General features: G+C 42.5%; 1 protein-coding gene across 1 annotated transcript in view; it reads right to left on the bottom strand.

Moving 5' to 3' along the window:
- LOC117358966 (arachidonate 5-lipoxygenase-like) overlaps window positions 1–21,870 on the bottom strand; it is a 118,126-nt gene that overhangs the window by 12,148 nt on the left and 84,108 nt on the right. The window contains exons 10-11 of the mRNA XM_033940956.1: window positions 11,459–11,637; window positions 4,896–5,017 (exon numbers count right to left, since the gene is read on the bottom strand). Coding sequence (XP_033796847.1) covers window positions 4,896–5,017; window positions 11,459–11,637 — 301 coding nt within the window. The remainder of the gene's footprint in view (window positions 1–4,895; window positions 5,018–11,458; window positions 11,638–21,870) is intronic.

The raw sequence follows: 21,870 nt of genomic DNA, 5'->3' as shown, positions 1-21,870 counted from the left end.
AAACCTATACTCAAGAAACCCACCCTCGACCCCGGCCAGTCTCCAACCTCCCATTTGTCTCCAAACTCCCAAAATGAATAATGCTCCGCTGAATACACCTTTTCATAGAACAAGCTGCCCTGTCCCCCACACAATCTAGTACTCCTGGCTATCATAGATGACAGCTGGTCGATACTCGACAAAGGCAGTGATGCCTTACTGGTCCTAATAGACCTCAGCACTGCCTTTGACACTGTCAACCACCACCTCCTCTTATCCAGACTCTGTGACCTCGGAATCAAGGAATCTACCCTCCAGTGGTTCACCTCCTTCCTCCACCAAAGATCCCAAACAGTTCTACTAGGGCCACACAAATCTGACCCCATACCTATCAAATATAGTGTTCCCCAAGGTGCCCTTCTATCCCTCCTCCTATTTAACCTCTACATCAGACCTGTCATTGATATAGCCAGAAGTACAACATTAAAATCTACTTCTAAGCTGATGACATCCAGCTACTCTTCTCACTAGGCGAAAACCGATCATCCCAAATCTGCCTTACTGGCATGAAAACCTGGATGACAAACAAACTACAGCTGAATGCCTCCAAGACTGAACTCATATGGATAAAAAAAAAGTACCAAATACACACGCTCAGCACTATCATGGGATTCCACCTCACTAACAGCAGCAGATTAGGTACACAGCCTAGGAGTAACATTAGACGGCCACCTGTCCACCCATATATTTCAAGTAGTTTCCACCTCTTTCTACTACCTCCGCCAACTGAGAAGGATCAAACCCTATATCTCTAAACCAGACCTAGCCCAACTCCTCTACGCTTATGTTTTCTCCAGCATGGATTAATGCAACTCCCTATTTAATGGAATGGCCAAAAAAGATCTCAAACACCTCCAGAATGTACAAAATGCAGCAATCCATCGCGATCAGTTCAGTGGTGCAGGCAACCTGTCATACCCGTAACTATCGCAGCAGGAGAGATGCCCAATCTCTCCTGCCGCTATAGCCCGAACCCTCCCCGAATGTTCCCCGGCAGGAGAGATGCCCACTCTCTCCTGCCACCACCGCCCGACGCAACACGATCTTCACTGAAAGGAGGGGTGCCCAGTCCTTCCTGCCAAACACCCCCCATGAACCCCTGCTGGACCATCCAGCCCACCCCCCGGACTCCCCTCCACTCCCACTGGACACCACCACCATGACCCCCCTAAACCCAGCCGAACCCCCCCAAGCTGTGGTAGAGGTATGAGTGTCGTAGCATTTAGTGCTCTGGGCCATGGTAGAAACCTCTACCATGGCTAAGTAAAAGTAGGGTTACCAGACATCTGAGAAAACCTGGACATGTCCTCTTTTTAGACGACTGTCTGGGTTCCCGGACGGACTTTCCAAAACCCGATAGTTTGTCCAGGTTTTGGAAAGCCTCGAGCTCCGGCAGCATCTGGAGGCTCTTCAACAATCATGCGTGGATGACATCACATGCATCTGTACATGCTGGAGGCCATCCAGATGCAACCTGGAAGTTAGGGAAAAATGAGACGAGGCTTTGGGGGGCAGAGCTGGCGGCAGAATAGGATGGGGCTGGGGAGGAACAGGACAGATCCATGCATCTGGGTTTCTACTTCTTTAAATATGGTAACCCAAAGTAAAAGGGGAGGGGGTAGTTTTTAAAGCATTACATAACAAGGCCCAGGGAAGTCTAGTAAAATCTTTGCATAATTATTGCCCTTCTAGTTCTTTCTGGTCTCAGAAGAAATGCATGCTTGAAGTCTCTTTGTTTCACTAAGTCTGTCTCTATTGCAGATCCAGCTGTTTGGGATGCTCTTCCTTTACAGTTGAGGCAGATGAATTCCCTGTTCTCTTTTAGAAAGTATCTTAAGGCCAAAAGAACTCGCAAGGTTGCCTTGGGAACTTGCAGCAGCCTTATCCTTTAATGGCTCTGCACGGGGCAAGAGCATAGAAGGATCACTCCTGCCCCAGTTCACTGCTGGACCACTAGGGCATGCAAGGTAGGCCTTTTCAGGTGCAGTAGGTAATAAGGGTGGTGCAGAGCCATCCAGGACAGGATGTGGGAGGGGTCGCTCCTGTTCCAACTCACTGCTGGACCACCAGACTTCAATGCAAGCCCAGGGGAGGCCTGCAATGGGTCAGGGAAAGGGCTCGAGGTACAGAGCAAGCCAGAACAGTACATAGTAGGGATCACTCCTGTCCAGGCTCACCGCTGGACCACCAGGGTTCAAGGCAGGCTGGGGAGAGGGGAGGGGTTGCACATCTGGAGATGATTCGAATATAAACTGAGACCCACATTTTGGGGCCATTTTTTAGCCCTCACATCTCAATTTATATTCAAGTATATATGGTAATATAAAAAGGTGATTTATGCATTTATAGAATAGGACCTCAGAACCATCCCCAGTAGAAGACAAATCTTGCACAAATTTACAAAGGTATAAAAAGTAGGTGTTTATCCTATGTATAAGCGCACATATTTCATAAAATATACATGCACATCACAACTCCATCACACAACCCCAGGAACATTAATGCATGGCGTTCATATATGCACAAGCTATCTTGTCAGCATGTGAATTTTAATATGTGAGCATATGGGTGAGCAGTTTTCTAAAAGTTATTTTCAGGTGTTAAAACATGCTTCACAGGTAGAAATCTTCTATATATATAAAATCGGAGGTATGTATGTGTGTATGTGTGTGTGTATGTGTGTATGTGCCGCGATCACGCAAAAACGGCTTGACCGATTTGAACGAAACTTGGTATGCAGATCCCTCACTACCTGGGATGATATGTTCTGGGGGTCTCGCGGCCCACCTGCACACGTGGGCGGAGCTACAAACAGAAAATCAGATTTCACCCATTCATGTCAATGGAAAAAATGTAAAAAGCTGCCAACGCAAAAACAGCTTGACCGATTTGAACGAAACTTGGTATGCAGATCCCTCACTACCTGGGGTGATATGTTCTGGGGGTCTCGCGGCCCACCTGCACACGTGGGCGGAGCTACAAACAGAAAATCAGATTTCACCCATTCATGTCAATGGAAAAAATGTAAAAAGCTGCCAACGCAAAAACGGCTTGCCCGATTTGAACGAAACTTGGTATGCTGATCCCTCACTACCTGGGGTGATATGTTCTGTGGGTCTCGCGGCCCACCTGCACACGTGGGCGGAGCTACAAACAGAAAATCTGATTTCACCCATTCAAGACAATGGAAAAAATGTAAAAAGCTGTGGGACCGATTTGAACGAAACTTGGTCTGCAGATCCCTCACTACCTGGGGTGATATGTTCTGGGGGTCTCGCGGCCCACCTGCACACGTGGGCGGAGCTACAAACATAAAATCATATTTCACCCATTCAAGTCAATGCAAAAAATGTAAAAAGCTGTGGGACCGATTTGAACGCAAATTGGTATGCAGATCCCATTCTGGGGGTCTCGCGGCCCACCTGCACATGTGGGTGGAGCTACAAACAGAAAATCAGATTTCACCCATTCACGTCAATGGAAAAAATGTAAAAAGCTGTGGGACCGATTTGAACGAAACTTGGTATGCAGATCCCTCACTACCTGGGGTGATATGTTCTGGGGGTCTCTCTGCCCACCTGCACACGTGGGCGGAGCTACAAACAGAAAATCAGATTTCACCCATTCACGTCAATGGAAAAAATGTAAAAAGCTGTGGGACCGATTTGAACGAAACTTGGTATGCAGATCCCTCACTACCTGGGGTGATATGTACTGGGGGTCTCTCTGCCCACCTGCACACGTGGGCGGAGCTACAAACAGAAAATCAGATTTCACCCATTCAAGTCAATGGAAAAAATGTAAAAAGCTGTGGGACCAATTTGAACGAAACTTGATATGCAGATCCCTCACTACCTGGGGTGATATGTTCTGGGGGTCTCTCTGCCCACCTGCACACGTGGGCGGAGCTACAAACAGAAAATCAGATTTCACCCATTCAAGTCAATGGAAAAAATGTAAAAAGCTGTGGGACCGATTTGAATTAAACTTGGTATGCAGATCCCTCACTACCTGGGGTGATATGTTCTGGGGGTCTCGCGGCCCACCTGCACACATGGGCGGAGCTACAAACAGAAAATCAGATTTCACCCATTCAAGTCAATGGGAAAAATGTAAAAAGCTGTGGGACCGATTTGAACGAAACTTGATATGCAGATCCCTCACTACCTGGGGTGATATGTTCTGGGGGTCTCGCGGCCCACCTGCACACATGGGCGGAGCTACAAACATAAAATAATATTTCACCCATTCATGTCAATGGAAAAAATGTAAAAAGCTGTGGGATCTCCAGTTATTTTACTTAGCAACCTTGACCCACCAAAACTTTGCAATGGCACAAGTCTTTGTGTAAAGAGGTTACTGTCCAATGTAATTGAAGCGACTATCTTAACCGGAAAGGGACAAGGTGAAACCGTATTTATCCCGCGGATACCACTTATTCCAACAGATCTTCCTTTTCAGTTTAAGAGATTGCAAATTCCAGTGAGACTTGCATTCTCTATCACAATCAACAAATCACAAGGACAGACTATTACATACTGTGGAGTGGATTTAAGATCCCCCTGTTTTTCCCATGGACAACTCTATGTTACTTGCTCAAGGGTGGGTTCACCCAAGAATGTATATGTTCTTGCACCTGGAGGTAAAACTAAAAATGTTGTTTATAATCAAGTTTTGTGTTAGTAATATTTCACATTATTATTTGAATATTGTACTTTTTATAAAGCTGTAAAAAAATAATTTATTTCACCACTATAAAGTATCTTTTTTTGAATCCATTTACAGTGTTATTGCTATAATTAAATACCCGTGCAACGCCGGGACATCAGCTAGTGGTTTATAAAATCAGCTTTTACCTGATGCCTCGTTGTCCCTCAGTCCATAGATAAAAACATCCTTCACAAAAGCTTGGAGCTCCATATCTTCACACAATGTCTCATTGCTTTCGTAATAAATATTCACCACATCTGTGACAAACCTTCCAGTGAAAGATAAACAAGCACAGAAGTAAAACTCAGGAGCTTTGAAGTATTAAAAGACTAATGGACCAGATAGTGCCTCTGACTTAGCTAAATACATTTGACACCCACCTTATTGGTCATGTGTGAGACCTTAACACTTTCATCAATACATAGCTTTCCTGACATTCCAGTATTTATTTTTTTTGTCATTTTTCATTTTTTTTTATGAAGTCTTTTTATTAGTAAGTGTTATTTATTTATTGGGATTTATTAACCGCCTTTATAAAGAGATTCACCCAAGGGATGTGCACAGGTACAGTTAACATAAAACTTACAATTTTTATTAACAGCATAACAACAGTAAAATGACCAAGTATAAAGATAAATACAATACTCCCCCCCCCCCCCACACACACACACTTTGTCAAGCTGCACTAGAGGTTTTTAGCACGGGCCAGCGACGTAAGTGCCCCGATACTCATAGGAATTCTAGCGCAGCTTGATAAAAAAGGACCCTACATGAGATAAACTTGAAATCAGCACATTGAAACTTAATAGTAGAACTACTATGAAATAGTATCAAAAATATACATATTTAACACCACTGAAGTTCAAATAACAGAGGGTCTCTTTTACAAAGCCACAGTAAATGTGCTGCTGCTGTAAATGCACCAAAGCCCCTTCTATTCCTATGGGCTTCGGTGCATTTACTGTGGCAATATCACTACCACAACTTTGTAAAAGGGGTCCAGAGATATAATACAGATTCAGATTTCCTTCCCTTTTGGCAGGGACTCCTTCTACCCTTACCTCACTAGTGGGGAATCTCTCCTAGCTCTAGAAAATTCTCAGAAATGTCACCTGCTGTAACTGTTAGAGTCACTAGATGTCTCTACACACATATAAGTAAGCTCCTCTTCTGAAATTGTGCATGATAATTTCTGTGTTGTATACTAAGTAAATATAACTAATTATTGTACTTAAAATTGTGTTACTTTTACTTGTAAAGAAGTACAGGATAATATTTGTTACTTTTACTGAATTAATAATTTCACCAATTTTCACTACTTTTACCTAGTTACGTCTGATAGTTGCAGTTAAAAGTAAAAGCAGAAGCAAGATATAAATGGCAATTCTTCAGTAAACCAAATCAAACAGCACAACCTGGAACAGGATTTTGCTATTGCAAATCTCATCATGCAAACAATGAATCATTTCATCTTAAATTTTGCTGTTCAGTGAAAATAGGAGGTAAGTGGCCTAATGGTAAGGCTGTTGCCTCTGCACCAAGAGCTGTGGAATCAAATCCTAGTACTGCTCCCTGTGACCCTGGGCAAGCCACCTAATCTTCCATTGCTCACCACCTTGAATGTATAACCATAAAAAGGCAGTATACAAGTCCTATTCCCTTCCCCCTCATATGAGCAGCAGAGTTGCCTGTGTATGTAGAGCTGCTTATTGGTCTCTAGTAGAGAGTTGCGCAGGGACATCAATCCCACCTATCCCCACCCATCCCCGTGAGGATTCCCGCGATCCCCGTTCCCGTGCAGACCTCTAGTCTCTAGCCAAACAGAACAGTGATGAATTGGGTCACTTGGAAGTGGAGTTGAAGCTGGTAGCTATTATTGGTGAGCAGACATAAGTCTCTACCACAACAGACTGCTGGTCATCCCAAGGAAAATTTTACATTGGGGTGACTGTCTACTGGATTGATAATCTTTAGAGAGGAAGCCTGCATGTCTGGCCCCAAGACTGAAGGGTTCCCATACATTTGACATTCTTGCATCAGTTCTCAAAGATATGATCTTTCAAACAATTTGCCATCAAATACACAATTGTTAGAACAGCAGACAATGATTCCAACTTCGGGAAAGCCTTCTCTGCAATTGGCCAGCATGATGATGATGATGATGATAATGAAGATGACGATGAGGATGCAAGTGATGAATTATACCACACTGCTTCTAGTGTAAATGATAATGACAATGATGAGGATGATAAGTATTTTTTGCTATACAGAAGTCAAGTGTTTCAGATAGAGATTCCCTTGATCAATATCTGCAGACCCAGTCAAAAGACATCTGTAATGTTGCAGCCTGGCCGGATTTGAAGGAATGTGTTACTCAGACTGAGCAATCCATTTTCTGCCAGAGCAGATGTTGAATATCTTTTTAGCTGTGCTGGTTTAATAATGGCTCACAAGCACACATATGCATGAGTGACAATCATTTTCAAAATTTAGTTTTACTAAAAGCAAAGTTGATTGAATTGCAGAGAAATAAAATTGTTGGGATAAAAACATTAACAATAGCTGCATTCATTGTAATTCTGATACTTTTACTTTTTGTTCAAAAAGTATTATTACTCCTTCCCTCCCCCCCTTTTTCACTAAGCCATGGTAGAGGTTCCTACCGCAGCTTGAAGCGCAAAATGTGCCAACTCTCAGAGAATTCCTATGAGAATTGGAGTATTTAGCTCCCCAGGCCGCACTAGAAACCTCTACCGTGGCTTAGTATAAGGGGGCCTATATTAGGCAATTTTTACTTAAATAACATTTTTAATGTGTTCTGACACTATACTTTTACTTTTAGTTAAGTATTAAAAAATACATGTATTTTTACTTTCCCTTAAGTACTTTGACCAAGGTCCAGATGCACTAAACTCGCCGTGCGTCTAACAGTTGTCGCTAAACTAGCTGAATCGGTTTAACGTCAAATGTAATTTACTGACCGATGTCCACCATGGCTCACTGCGGGCCTCTCCGTACGTTCATTTCAGCCTCTGACTCTGCCATGCAAATGACCTCATTAGTATTAAAACTAGGTCATTAATATTAAAATGAACACCCCAACTGATGCCCTAACATCACTTAGGCATGCACTAAATCTAGCGACCATTACAAATGATCCAAAATTACTGATAGGTCTGCCATTGTCAGCCATGACAGCCCCGAAAAAAAGAGAAGCCTGAGGGATGCCCAGACCCCCTCCCCCCCACACACACACACTCCTGACCACACCTTCGCAAAGATCATGGACACCGGAAAAACCCCTCCCCCCTTCCCACAAGGATCGTTGACAGGAAGGATGCCCACTCCCTCCTGACTTGGCCATCCCAGACCCCACTCTCACTCCTGAAGCTCCCCCTGAGGAGATCACGCTATCTGGCCCCACCACACACTCTCTTGACCCTTTCCCCTGTGGGGGGTCGTGCCACCTGGACACCACCACACACTCCTGACACCTCCCCCATGATTGGATGCCCATTCCTTCTTGCCTTGGTTGCAAAATTGACATTTAGATTTGTGCATTGAAAAAAAAATACCAAAGAAGTATGTTTATTTGGCACCATGCTCCACATAAGCTAATAAGAAAAAAATTAAAAAATTTAAATTGAATCAGGTTGGGCAGACTTGATGGACCATTCGGGTCTTTATCTGCCGTCATCTACTATGTTACTATGAGAAGCCATTTTATAAAACAACATGTCATTAATAAAAGTGGTTTCACTAGAGGGTTTATAATGGAGTAAATAGTGCTACATGCATGTATAAGAGAGATGCCATTTTGCTGCTTATATATTCTGTAAATACAACCCGTAATAGTTTCTCAGATTATTGCAATTCAATCTATTATAGAATTACTTTTAAATTTCAGAGAAATCTCCAGTTATTGCGGAATACTGCAGTCAGGGTGATTCTTAGATATAAAAACTATGACAGAGTGTCACTGTTTTTTATAAGGCTTACTGGCTTCTAAAGTCGCTTGCCTGATATTTAAGGCTCTGCAAGGTTTGGAATCTGAATATCTGATGTACTTATAAGGGTGTCCATTTTCTGACAGATTTATCATTCATTAGCCTATTTATAAAACTTTCCTTCAGTTAAAAGTTTATGATCAAATGAATTTTAAAGAGTTCCTTCTCTTATCAAGCATTTACATTTGGAATAATCTGCCATTGACCATAAAACAGCAGCTTTCCTATCTTGTTTTTCATAAATATCTTAACACACTTTTTGAAAAATATTTGGTCTAGGATAAATACTAATATTGCATTGATTTTAATACTGTTTCTAGTTAAATGTAATTTTTTAATGATCATTTTATTTTAAACTGCTTTGGACCATTTTTGGGAATAAGTAGATTACAAATGCTTCAGATTACTGTAGATTAGATAAGTAGTATCACTTGCATATATGAGTAGCAAATTTTATAAATCTGCATGTCTGTGGGGAGCTGTCCTCTGAAATTCAAACCTTTTACACAATGAAGCAGTTATGAACACCAGTGAGAAAGTACAATTCCTGCCCAAGCACTCCTCCAAACCCCAAGTCCAAATGCAAAGTTACAGTACCAAGAGCCATGCATGACTTGAAATGTGATGGGGAAAGTTTTAAAGATATGCATTTAGTATCATTCTAAAATATGGAATACATACATACTTAGAAAAATCTCCCAACCCAAGCCCAAGAAATGCCTTCTTTAAATTTTCTGCAGGCTGTATTTATATACATTTGTGACACATGTCACTAAGCAGGGCCTTTTTTGTTTGAGGAGTCCTCAAGCTATGCCCTCCAAACTCACCCCAAACCATGCCCAAGCTCTGCTCCAACCTTACCCCAAACTCCAACCTTTCCCTTACCTACCATCCTAAAGTCCCTTACTCCATAACATCCAGAATGTCTCTCTTTCCCTACCTCAGAACCCCTTCTTGCCATGGTGTCCAGTACTTTTTTCCTTCCCTACTTCTCAACCCCATGGTGCCCACCATTTCTCTCCATCCTTCTCTTTCCCTCTTCCCCTGTGCATCCAGCATCTCTCCCCTCTCCTTCCCACCTCTCCCATGGTGGCCAGCATTTCTCCCCTTCCCCGTGATCACCAGCATCTGTTCTCTCCCTTCCAGCTCCATTGCAACATATTTATTACCTTACCATCCTTCCCTGGGGTGCTGTCAATCAAACTGGAATGACACCAGAAGCATCAGGACTGGTGAGCACAGGACCTTGAGCATACATCCTCTGGTTCCAATGCTTTTGGTGTTATGCCAGTCCAAGTGCCTCCATCTTGGAAGAGGAAGGTAAGAAAGGAAACAATTTACAGGGAGTGATGTGAGAAGGAAAACTTTGGGGTGCTATGGTACTGTGACTTCCCCCCATTCCAATGTCATGAAGTGTCCCAGTAATTACAGTAAGGGCTTCAGAACACTCTCAATGCTGTTTACCTGTTAAATGTCATTATTTTCATAAGGGTATCACTTGCTTATGCTAGCATGTATGATGTAGTAGAAAGGGAGGTAATTTTGTGTCTGGCTTTTTCCATTGAAACCTCTTTCTGGTGACAGAGATTATGAACTGACGCATTTTTAAAGGGAATCTTGTTGTTGTCCCCTTTCTGCTATACTGACAAGAGGGAACACAAAACTCAAGTCTGTGGAGGTAAGGAAAAAGGCCTTGAACCAAAGGAAAAGTGAATGACATGGGATGGTTTCCTGTGGTCATCCGCGGGGATGGGGATGGGGGATAGTGACATATTGGGAGTGTGTGGCGCAGTGGTTAGAAGCTACAGCCTCAGCACCCTGGAGTTGTGGGTTCAAACCCCTGCTGCTCCTTGTGACCCTGGGCAAGTCACTTAATCCCCCCACTGCCCCAGGTACATTAGGTAGATTGTGAGCCCGCTGGGACAGACAGGAAAAAATGCTTGAGTACCTGAATAAATTAATGTAAACTGTTCTGAGCTCCCTTTAGAGAAAGATATAGAAAAATAAATATTCTGTCACCATGCCATTCTCTACGTAGGGCCACGGCTTGACCTATCTTTTGTTTGCCTATGATACCAGAACCAAAGCATATAGTACAGTCCTTGAAGGCAGTGGATGTAGTAGACAAGCTAAATCTTTCTCATGCATATTTATTAGGGATATCCTGAAAACCTGGCCTGTTTGCAGTCCTTGAGGACTGAACTTGGACAAGTCTAGTATAAGAGAATCTACAGTAGGGATTCAAGAGTTCAGGCCTGTGCCACAAACAGGCCAGGGTTTTAGGATATCACTAATGAATATGCATGAGATAGAGCTGCATGATACTACCTCCATTGTATGCAAATCTACCCCATGCATATTCATTAGGGATATCTTAAAAACCTGCCCACTTTGTGGAACTTGAAGCCTGAATTCCTGTATCCTTGACCTAGAGCAGGGGTAGGCAATTCCGGTCCTCAGGAGCCGGAGCCAGGTCAGGTTTTCAGGATATCCACAATAAATATGCATGAGATAAATTTGCATCTCAAGGAGGAAGTGCATGCAAATCCATCTCATACATATTCATTGTGGATATCCTGAAAACCTGACCTGGCTCTGGCTCTCGAGGACCGGAATTACCTACCCTGACCTAGAGCTATAAGAGTAACCCAGCAACTTTTCAACAAATGCACAGTGTTTCTGGTAATAACGGTAGTTCTTACTTCTTTACAGCTTCCCAGACCTTGAGTCCATCGTCTCTGTAAAAATAGTACGGGATGTCTTCTTTGTTCTCCATCCCATTCAGTTGAATTGCATTTGGAAAGCACAGGGAATCATATGTAAATGTTTTCATGGCACGCAGCACCATCTGCACATGCCCACCTCCACCTGTAGCATTTGCCTAAAAGGTGAAATAAAAAAAAGACCTGCATGATACACTAGGAAGGCTAAACTCCTGCCAAAACCATATCAGCTACTGAGTTGGGTGTGTCCTAAAGAAATAGCTTTTAATTGAGAGAAATATTATTTATGTGACATGATCTGTAGGCAAACTGCATTTTGTTGAATTGAAAATATTTCTAATATACAAAGTGACTGGAAAAAAAGGGAACCCCTAGAGTTTGCATGCTAACTATGTTATTTAACAACATAATTTAAGCAAATTTGGGTAATCTTTATCAAAATAAATGTCAGGCCGAACTCTCACTGCTTACTTTTATCTAGTGTGCACAAGTGGAAATAGTGAAAAGAGAGCCTGCACAGGGAAAATAGAATGAGGGGAAGGGGTGGAATGAGCACTGGAATAAAAGAAGGAAGGATGACTAAGGAAGAGATGACTGAATTGGAGAAGACGGGTGGAACTAAACCAATGAAACATAAGAGGAAACAAAGGCTGATGGGCAGGAGCGATAGACCTGCAAAAGAATGGCACAATGGAAAAGGGAAGGGTAAGTGTATTGGAGTAGAGAAAAACAGTGCTGGAAATATGAAGGGACAGTGGATGAGGGGAGGAACGGGGGCAATGTACACTTTTTGGAGCTAGTGGGGGAATATGTGCACTGGTTTGTACATGTACAATAGTTTTCACAAGCCTGGTGGTTGCATTACTGGGAAAGTGTGTACACTTTTTCTGAAATATTGAAACCTCTTTTCACATAGAGGGGCATTTTTTTGAAAGAATGCCTCATAGTTAAAAAAAAAAAAAAAAAAAGTCCACCTTACAGTCATGATTGAACAGGGAAAATGTCAAGATTTCCAGTTCGAAAATATGTAAGAAGGATGTTCTTGCACTGAAAATGTCCAAAATGAACAGCCATTTTCCAACATGACACATCCAAAATGTGAACGCCACAAAAATAGACGCCGATACATCTGCCTGGTATTATTTGCACAAAAATGGCCACACAGACAACCCTGCAGAGCAGAGGGATAGCCTAGTGGTCAGTTCAATGGATTTCTAACAATGCAACCTAGGTACTAATTCTTCCTTAATTCATGTGACTGTATATATTATTGTAAGTCTTCCAGGAACAGATAAAAAAACTACTGTATCTAAAAGTACACCACTACAATAGCCATTACACATGCAAATGTCTTACAAATTCGGGTGCATAGGTATTTCTGTATTCCAGGAGGGCTCAAAATTAGATTACTGCAATTCCTTATACAATAACTTGCCCTAAAAAGAAATATGACGTTTACAAAAAAGTTTGATCACGTTACATCCCTCTTAAAAAACGCTCACTGGCTGCCGATTCCGCTTAGGATAATTTACAAACTAGCACTTCTGACATTTAAAATTCGGCAATCACAACAACCTATTTTTCATGACAGACTGCTGTTTCCTTATGCTCCATCAAGAACACTTAGATCAGCGGAACAAAATCTCTTAACAATTTCATCATTGAAAATCATAAATATGAGAAGAGTGGAGATTTTCTCTATAACAGCTCCACAAATTTGGAATCGTCTTCCATCTTTTTTAAGAGAAGAAAAACAGTTAGATAAATGTAAAATTGCTCTTAAAACTTTTCTATTTAATGATGCTTTTCAGAATTAAGTCCTGAAATGGTTGATATTAGCCATTAACAGTGATAGATAGATAGACTCTCTAAAATACCAGAAACTAGTCTTATAAGGCTAAAACCCTTCCTTCCTTTAATGTGTTTATCTTGAACTAGTCTTTAAGCCCGTTACATTAACGGGTGCTAGAATAGATGTGTCTATCTGCCTATGTTTCTTTATCTCTCTCCTTGGCCGCTGTCTGTGTCCTTCTGTCTCCCCCCCCAGCAAAACTGTCTGCCCCCAGCACACACCTCCCCCCAAAGCAGCCCCTTCTCCCTCTTCCTATCTCTCTATGGTCCCTTCTGTCTCCCCCAGCACACCCCTCCCCCCCAAAGCAGCCCCCTTTCCCTCTGCCTGTCTCTCCATGGCCCCTTCTGTCTTCCCCCCCAGAGCAAAGCTGTTTGCCCCAAGCAAACCCCTCCCCCCAAAGCAGCCCCCTTTCCCTCTCCCTGTCTCTCCATGGCCCCTTCAGTCTTCACCCCAGAGCAAAGCTGTCTGTCCCCAGCACACCTTCCCCCCAAAGCAGCCCCCTTTCCCTCTCCCTATCTCTCCATAGCCCCTTCTGTCTCCCCCTGGCCCCAGGTATTGAACCGCTTCTTACCCTCCCTCCATTCCGGCATCTTCTGGCCTGTTCCTCTTCACAGCAGCCTGCGATTGTGGTGGCCGGCTTTAGCGAGCCTCGCAGGCCGCTCTCCAACTCAGTAGTACGTTCCCTCTGATGCGATCCCGTGCGTCAGAGGGAACATGCTACTGAGGTTGGAGAGCGGCCTGCGAGGTCCTTTAAAGCCGGCCACCATCGCAGACTGCTCTGAAGAGGAGGATCAGCGGTGACGGTGGCGGCAGCGGCAGCAGCGAGTAAGGGCGGGAGGTGTGTTACCTGCCAAGGATGCGGGCAGGGAGAGAGCTTGCCTGGCTTCCAAATGGTGAGTGAGGGCGGGAGGAAGGGAGTGGCCAGAATGTTCCCTGCCGCCGGGTTCTAAAATGGAACACGGCCACGGATCACACACCACAGCGGCAGGGAACACGAAACCCTAAGTGTGCATGTGCACTTAGGGTTTTATTATATAGGATGTCTCTTTGCTTTTTTAAAAAAACAATTGTAGTTCTTCCCCTTTTTTTCCTTGTAAGTTAGTGTTAACATAAGTATTGTTTATATGTCTTCTTTGTATGTAGCATTCATTTTAATGTAAATTGCTTAAAAATTATATAAGCGTTTTATCAAATTTTTAATAAAACTTGGAAAACTTGGAAGAGGGGAGTATGGCACAGTGGTTAAAGCTACAGCCTCAGCACCCTGAGTTTGTGGTTTCAAACCGTATGCTTGGAACAAGCTGCCCGAATCCCTATGGCGGGCTCTGTGTCTGGCAGTGTTCAAGGCTCAGTTAAAAGTCCACCTTTTTTTTTTTTTTTAATTCTTTATTCAATTTTTAAACTACAGAAGTGCACAATAATTAATACACTTACATATAATATTAAAATTAAAGCACTTTAAACTTACAAAAATTTATAAAAAAGAAAATTATTCCTCCCACCCTTCCACCTATTAATCAATAAATAAATATCTTCAATAACAATCAATACATACCCCGTAAACCAATTCCAAAATGTAATCCCTACCTATATTTGATTACATTGCCGCGTGCGCTAGACCTTAACGCCAGCATTGAGCTTTCCTGTCCCTCACTATTGAAAATGTGATACTGAAACATTTTTATTTTTATTTTTTTAAAGCCCACCTTTTTGAGAGTGCTTTCAATTCCTAACTCCTTTCACATTGAGTTCTACATCCCCAACGCTATATAACATGTCTGTCTGACATGTCTGAATTAATTTAAAAGACTTCTGAAGAGCTGGCTTTTTAAAGATGCTTTTCAATAAACCGGCATTATTATATTTTGGGGCAGGACGTGGAGGCTCATTGTCATCTGTAGAACTAGTTCGTTGAAATATGTGGGTTCTTGTTTCCCAGCCTGTGTGTACTAACCTATGCCTGATTTTATTTGTAGTTTTATTTTTTAATATTGTATTTTATACTACCCTTTGCCCTAATGTATCAATGTCTATTAGTATTGTATGTGTTGGATGTGGATTTTATCATTTTTATTTTTTTGATTTGTTATTTATTGTAAATCGCATTGAAATATGATTTTGCGATCAAATCAAAGAAACTTGACCAAATTAGATTGAAAGCTCTTCCGAGCAGAGACTGTCTATAAATGTCAAAATGTACAGCGCTGCGTATGCCTTTCAGCGCTATAGAAGTGATAAGTAGTAGTAGTAGTTCAAACCCAGGCTGCTCCTTGTGACCCTGGGCAAGTCACTTAATCCCCTCATTGCCCCTGGTACATTATATAGATTGTGAGCCCATTGGGACAGGCAGGGAAAAATGCTTGAGTACCTGAATAAATTCATGTAATCCATTCTGAGCTCCCCTGGGAGAACGGTATAGAAAATTTAATAAATAAATAAAAGAGTTAAAGTGGGAGTTACACCTAGGTCCCGTTGTTCAATGTCTATTTCGCTGATCACTAGGCTATTCCTTACAATCGCTTGCTGCTCTGTTAGGAATGGCCATAATACCTGAAAATATTATACAACCTGGTATCCACTGTCACTTTCACTTCTTAGGGGGTAATAGGGAGTCAGTAACCACTGGGAGATTAAGGAAGGGTCACTCTTACATCTCTCCAGTTGTCAGCTGCTTGATCAGAGCACTTTTTTGTACTCTGGACAAAACTTAAATAGGTCTAGATTAAAATGTCCTTCTTTTATGCCTTAGATGTTTCTTCCCATTCCATTATCATTGAAAGACACTCAAATTGAAAGACACTCAAATTTTGGTCCCACCCTAGTTCCACCCAAAACATACCTCCAATATTCCCCCTTGATATTTGAACAAACTGCAGTATAAAATGTCCAAATTCTGATTTTTCAAAATCACAATTTGGACGTTTTCAGCAGATGGACTTTTTGGGAGTCATTTTGAAAAATCCATCTGCTTTGAAAATAAGAGCAGTAGAGGGGCATAATCAAAACATATGTGTAAGTCTGATTTGGGTGTATGGTGCTAGATGCCCAAAGTCGGCAGTGGGAAAATGCTCATTTTCGAAAAATACATCTAGAAATTTTTTTTTTCTGAAAATCATCTATCTGGACGTCCAGACTATTGTTCAACCAGACCACAAGAATGTCTATCTTTATACCACATTTTCGACCAAAATTTTGTCCAAGTCCCAAACGCCCAGAACAAGACCATTTGGACATGGGAGGGGCCAATCTTGTAATGGACTGGTCACCCAGACATGGCAACAGAGCAGTGGGACACCTTACAGGGCACTGTTGTGAACTTCATAAAAAGGGTGCCAGATAAACATCTCACCAGAACTCCCTTATAGGTTATAGTGAGCCCCTCAAAACCTACTATACCCTCCTGTCTAACCCATCATCTAACTCACAACATTTAAGTTTCGTCTAGGATGTTTAGTAAAATATTTGACTATCTCTAGTCAAAATTTGACTAGTAAAACAGGATGACTAAATCTAGGTCGGCCCACATCCCATTCACTACCCTAACCACTCCTCCATATATGCTCCTTTCAGCTCTGGGCACACAACGGCATTCAGAGGCATAAAAAGTCCCACGACATGTCCAGAAAATCGATTTGATTGTCGGCACTTGTGGACAACCTGTCTTATAGGTCATCCAAGTGCTGACTTTGGCGGGTTTTTAGACGTGTTTAAGTTTTGATTATGAGCCCCATAGGGTACATTGGTTCCAAAGCGTGTGAACTATTATCAGCAAACGACATGAAATGACTAGGATATATTGTTGATTTTGTCGCTTCAAATTACAGTCCATCTCAAGTACAAGCATCATCCTGACAGTTCTGCAAGTCTTCTCTGCTTGGGGGCCAGGGTCACTTCACTCATTGCCACCTCCTTTCTGTTTGAAGAAAGAGGATGGAAACTGCTGCTTCTTTTTGACTCAGACACATCAAACACTCTCCCTCCCTCCATTCACACTGGCAGGAGAAGCAACTCTTAACAGTGTGTCAGCTTCCTCTGCTGTATGGAGCCAATCTTGATAGATCTGTGAAAATCTTGTGGCTCTCGCAAACTGGCTAAGTATGGACAGGCAGCTGATGTATTGATGTATGTGATGATTTGGTGGTTAGATTCTGAGCTCTCAATGAAACAACACAGCTAAAGTGGTACAAGGAGGATATGCACAACTTCATATCTTATTTAGATTAAAACCGATGCTCCTGCCTGTGGATTTTCGCTCTATCATTCAAGCTTTATTGCTATTTCGAATTGATTACTGCAATCTCTTATATCTTGGATTGTCAAAGAAAACATGTAAACCTGTACAACTTCTAATGAATTCAGTGGCTAAATTGATAATGGGCATTCCTAGGGTTGCCCATATTACTCCAATCTTAAAAGCTCTCCACTGGTTACCTGTTCAACAGAGAATTTGCTATAAAGCTCTGTCTGTTGTTCATCAAATATTGTACTCTTCTACTTGCTTTCAAAGCTTGTGAGAAATCTATCAACTCTCAAGATGTTTGAGATCTGAGGGAGGGATGTTGCTCATCAGTTTAAAAGAAAATGGGATTCGTTATGTTAAATCTAAAATATCTGGGGGTGGGGCTGGGGAGAAACAAGGCGTGACTCGGGTGGAACAGGGCATGGCCATGGGGTAGGGCCATGGGTCTGGATTTTCGTTACAGAAAATCTGGTAACCCTACCATAACCCAGTTGGATTTTCAGGATTTCCACAATGAATATGCATGAGATCTAGTTGCATACAATGGAGGCAGTGCATGAAAATAGATAAACGTATTTACTGGGGAAAATCCTGAAAACCTGAGTGGGTTGTGGCCCTCAATGATCGACATTCAGCACCCCTGCTGTATATAATGTGCACAAGAGATACATAAATACAGGCACCCAATTATAAAATAACCCTTTTAGAGACTGTTGTTCCACTTTCTCGAAGTAGAAATACAAGTGGGCAAACCAAGTACAGCTCAGTTTGTCCATGATAGCATAGGCCCATAGTTTTATGGTAGCAAAGTCTATACCTCTCACTCTGTTGAATGATTGATAAAAGATACACCTATTTTTCTACTGTGAGCCAGATTTTTTTTCCTTTGCTAATCTTCCTGGACTAGATTCTATGATTCTTCTGCCTCTGATCTACGAGGACATAGATCATTTATTCCCCAGTGTCTCGTTGTGCCACTTTATTCACTAAATACTACATTAAGAATAAATTTGAGACTGTTAAAGTCCCTACAATTGGAAAATTCTTTCAAATTTACCTCTCCCTCCCCTTTTTACAAAATTGCACAAGTGGAGTTTTAGCGCCGGCCATCACACTGAATTCTCTGTACTGCTCTGACTCTCATAGAGTTCCTATGAGCATTGGAGCAGCGAAGAGCATTCAGTGCGCTGGCCAGCGCTAAAAATCACTTGGAGGTCTACTACAAGGAACTGCAAAAATACAGTCAGGACTTTTAGGTAACATCTTTTTGAATTTATTTGCAAATTTATGGCCATCTCTGGGGAAAAGGGTGTCAGGTCAAAGCGCGCCGGGACAAAGGCGCGCGCAGACAATTGAGTGCAGCGTGGAGGTGCGCGCCACAGAAAATTACTGTTTTTAGGGCTCCAACGGGGGGGCGTGGGGGGGAACCCCCCACTTTACTTAATAGAGATCGCGCCGCGTTGTGGGAGCATTGTGGGGGGTTTGGGGGGTTGTAACCCCCCACATTTTACTGAAAACTTCACTTTTTCCCTGTTTTTAGGGAAAAAGTTAAGTTTACAGTAAAATGTGGAGGGTTACAACCCCCCAAACCCCCCACAATGCCGGTGCGATCTCTATTAAGTAAACTGGGGGGGCTCCCCAACAAAACCCCCCATCGGAGCACCTAAAAACTGTAATTTTCTTCAGCGCGCGCCTCCGTCTTGCGCTCAGTTGTCGGCGCGCGATTTTGTCTTTCACGGGGTTGTCTATGAACCGGGGAAAAGATGACTAAGGGTCCTTTTTACGATGACGCAGCAGCAATTCCCATTCAGTTCCTATGGGCTGTGTCACATTTGCTGCTTCAGGACTTGCTATTGCTGCTTTGTTAAAGGGGTCCTATAGTAGCAGATCTAAAATGTTGAGAATGGCTGATTTTTCATGTCATGGGTCCATAAGCAGTCTGAAAAAGTTACATGTTTGAACTTCCATAACTTTTCTAATTTTTTCACATAAATGGATGGTGTTTGGATATCTGTATTACAAATAGTTTGCTCTAACATAATTCATTAACTCATTTTTTTGGTTCTGGTAACTATAGTCACCTTTTCCCAGAGATGATTACATATTTGAGCTGTCTAAACCTAGAAAGGTCACAGGCTACATACAATAGCAGACAAAATATATAATTAAAATTTTAAATGTCGCAATAACAGGAAAATTAAAAAAAAGATCACTAAGAAAATGCCCCTAAACACATCACATTGTCATTGGTATGAAAGGAGGTTTTTATGCCTCTGAGGAGGCACTGAATAGCCTGTGAGAACTTTGTTCAGAGCTGTATCCCGAGGCTTTTCCTCCTATTCTTAATAAATTTTACTGTATATACTTAAATATAAAATAAGACTTTTAGACCACAAATATGGCCCAAAAATGGGGGGGGAGAGGGGTCCTTGGTTTAAATTCGAGCCCACCTTAAATCCTGGTGGTCCATTGGTGGGGTGAGCCAAGATGGGATGGGAGGAATCCCTCCATCTCCCGAGGTGTCTGGTCCTGTCCCTGTTGTTAGCTGGCTGTTGAACAACCACATGTCCCTTCCTTCCTTCCCTCCCTACCTACTGTAGAATCACCACGGGTATCCTCCTTCCTTCCCTTCCTTCCTCCCTCAGAGAAGCAGCATAGGACTCCCTCCCCTGGGCCTACCTTAATCATTGGTGGTCCAGCGGGGTGACATGGGGTAAGAGCGATCCTCTTATGCTCCTTCTCGTGCAGTCTCGCTGAAAAAATGGCTACCGTGCGTTCCCATGGAAATTCATCACACTGCTTTAAGTCTTGCAAATTGTCGCAGCAGCCCAGCTTAGAACTTCATCGACAGGCTCTTTCAGCACTAGCACGCGGTAAGCAAATTGCCGGTCAATGGGGGGAGGAGGTGGACAGCAGCGCAAAGGGAGGAGAGCAACACCGGTGGCCTCATGGGTGGGGCGGGTTCACAGTAGAGGATAACAGCGCCAGTGGTCTTGGGTGGTGGGTGGGTGGGGGTTGGAGTGTTGGATAGCAGCACCGGTGGCCTCAGGGTGGAGGGGAGTTTGGAGTGTTGAGTAGCAACGATGGTGGCCTTAGGGAGAGTTTGGAGTGAGAGGACAGCAGCAACAGTAGTTATGACTATTTTTAAAAGTAACTCTTGAGCAACCAGAAACTACACTTATTCAGCACCTGCCAATCCCCATGTGTGCAGAATAACAGTCTACTGTATTTTCTTTGATCTTCTCCACCCTCCACCCCCTCCAAAAAAATCTCTCTTCAGCACTCGAGCATAAAGAACTAAAATTAACCTATCTGTTTCCAAGGCCTGAATCCTCCGCTGAATAGTTTCAAAAGTTCCATCATTTATCGCTGTCTTTTTTTAATACGTGACACTAAGACGAGCCAGAGAAGAGGCAGAGTGGCCTCCTACATGTTTCATGCTTGGTCAGGAAACAGAGAACACAAAGCTGCTTTTTTTTTCTAGGAGATAAGATGAGATGTGATTAAATTTTACTGAAGTTTTTGGTTTCCTTGGAAGCCACAGAAAATATGATAGGACTCTTTTTGGCAAGAATACTGATAGCAGTACTATGGTTGTGGCAGACAGCTTACACACATATTAAACACAAAATCTTCCTGTTTCTCATCTCTGCAGCAAATCCACTTTACAATGATGCATTTTAAAGCATAGGAATCAACTGTTCAGAATGATTGGGGGTGCTAGACCTAACAGAAATTAACTTTCCCTGGACACAGTCAAGGAGTTTGCTCAATATTGGGGGTGCGTGAGCACCCACAGAGCTGGCTTCTTTGTTGTGGAGAGGGTTCATTCAAAAGTCAAAGTTCTAGAGTTCAAAAAAGTTACTTTATTGGGATGGAGAATACCTCAAGGAATTGTTAGCTAGATGGGAACATTGGGAGAAGCAGAAAGGCAGTGGGCAAAAGAAAACATAAACTGAGCTATTATAAAGGCAACAAACCTTTTTTGTAAAGAAAGTAAAAGCAAGAGGAAAAGGAGGCCACTTTTTGGTTCTCAAAAACAGTAGCTGAAAAGGTAAGGAGAAAAGAGCGTTAGCCTTTATAAACTACAAGAGATCGTAGAAAGAGGAAGACAGGTGACAATATCTGGGAAAGCTAAGAGAAGCTGGTAAAGAAAGTAGTAAAGTAGGGAAGCATATAGCCAATATGGTAAAATGGGGTAGGGGGGGAGACAAGTCATTTTTTAAGATATGTTATTGATAGGAAGAATTGCAAAAGTGTCATTATGAGGCTCAAGGGTGAAGTGCAGGAATATGTAGA

This window comes from Geotrypetes seraphini, chromosome 4 (assembly GCF_902459505.1).
Source record: "Geotrypetes seraphini chromosome 4, aGeoSer1.1, whole genome shotgun sequence".
NCBI lineage: Eukaryota > Metazoa > Chordata > Amphibia > Gymnophiona > Dermophiidae > Geotrypetes > Geotrypetes seraphini.
This window is presented reverse-complemented; position numbering and strand designations above follow the sequence as displayed.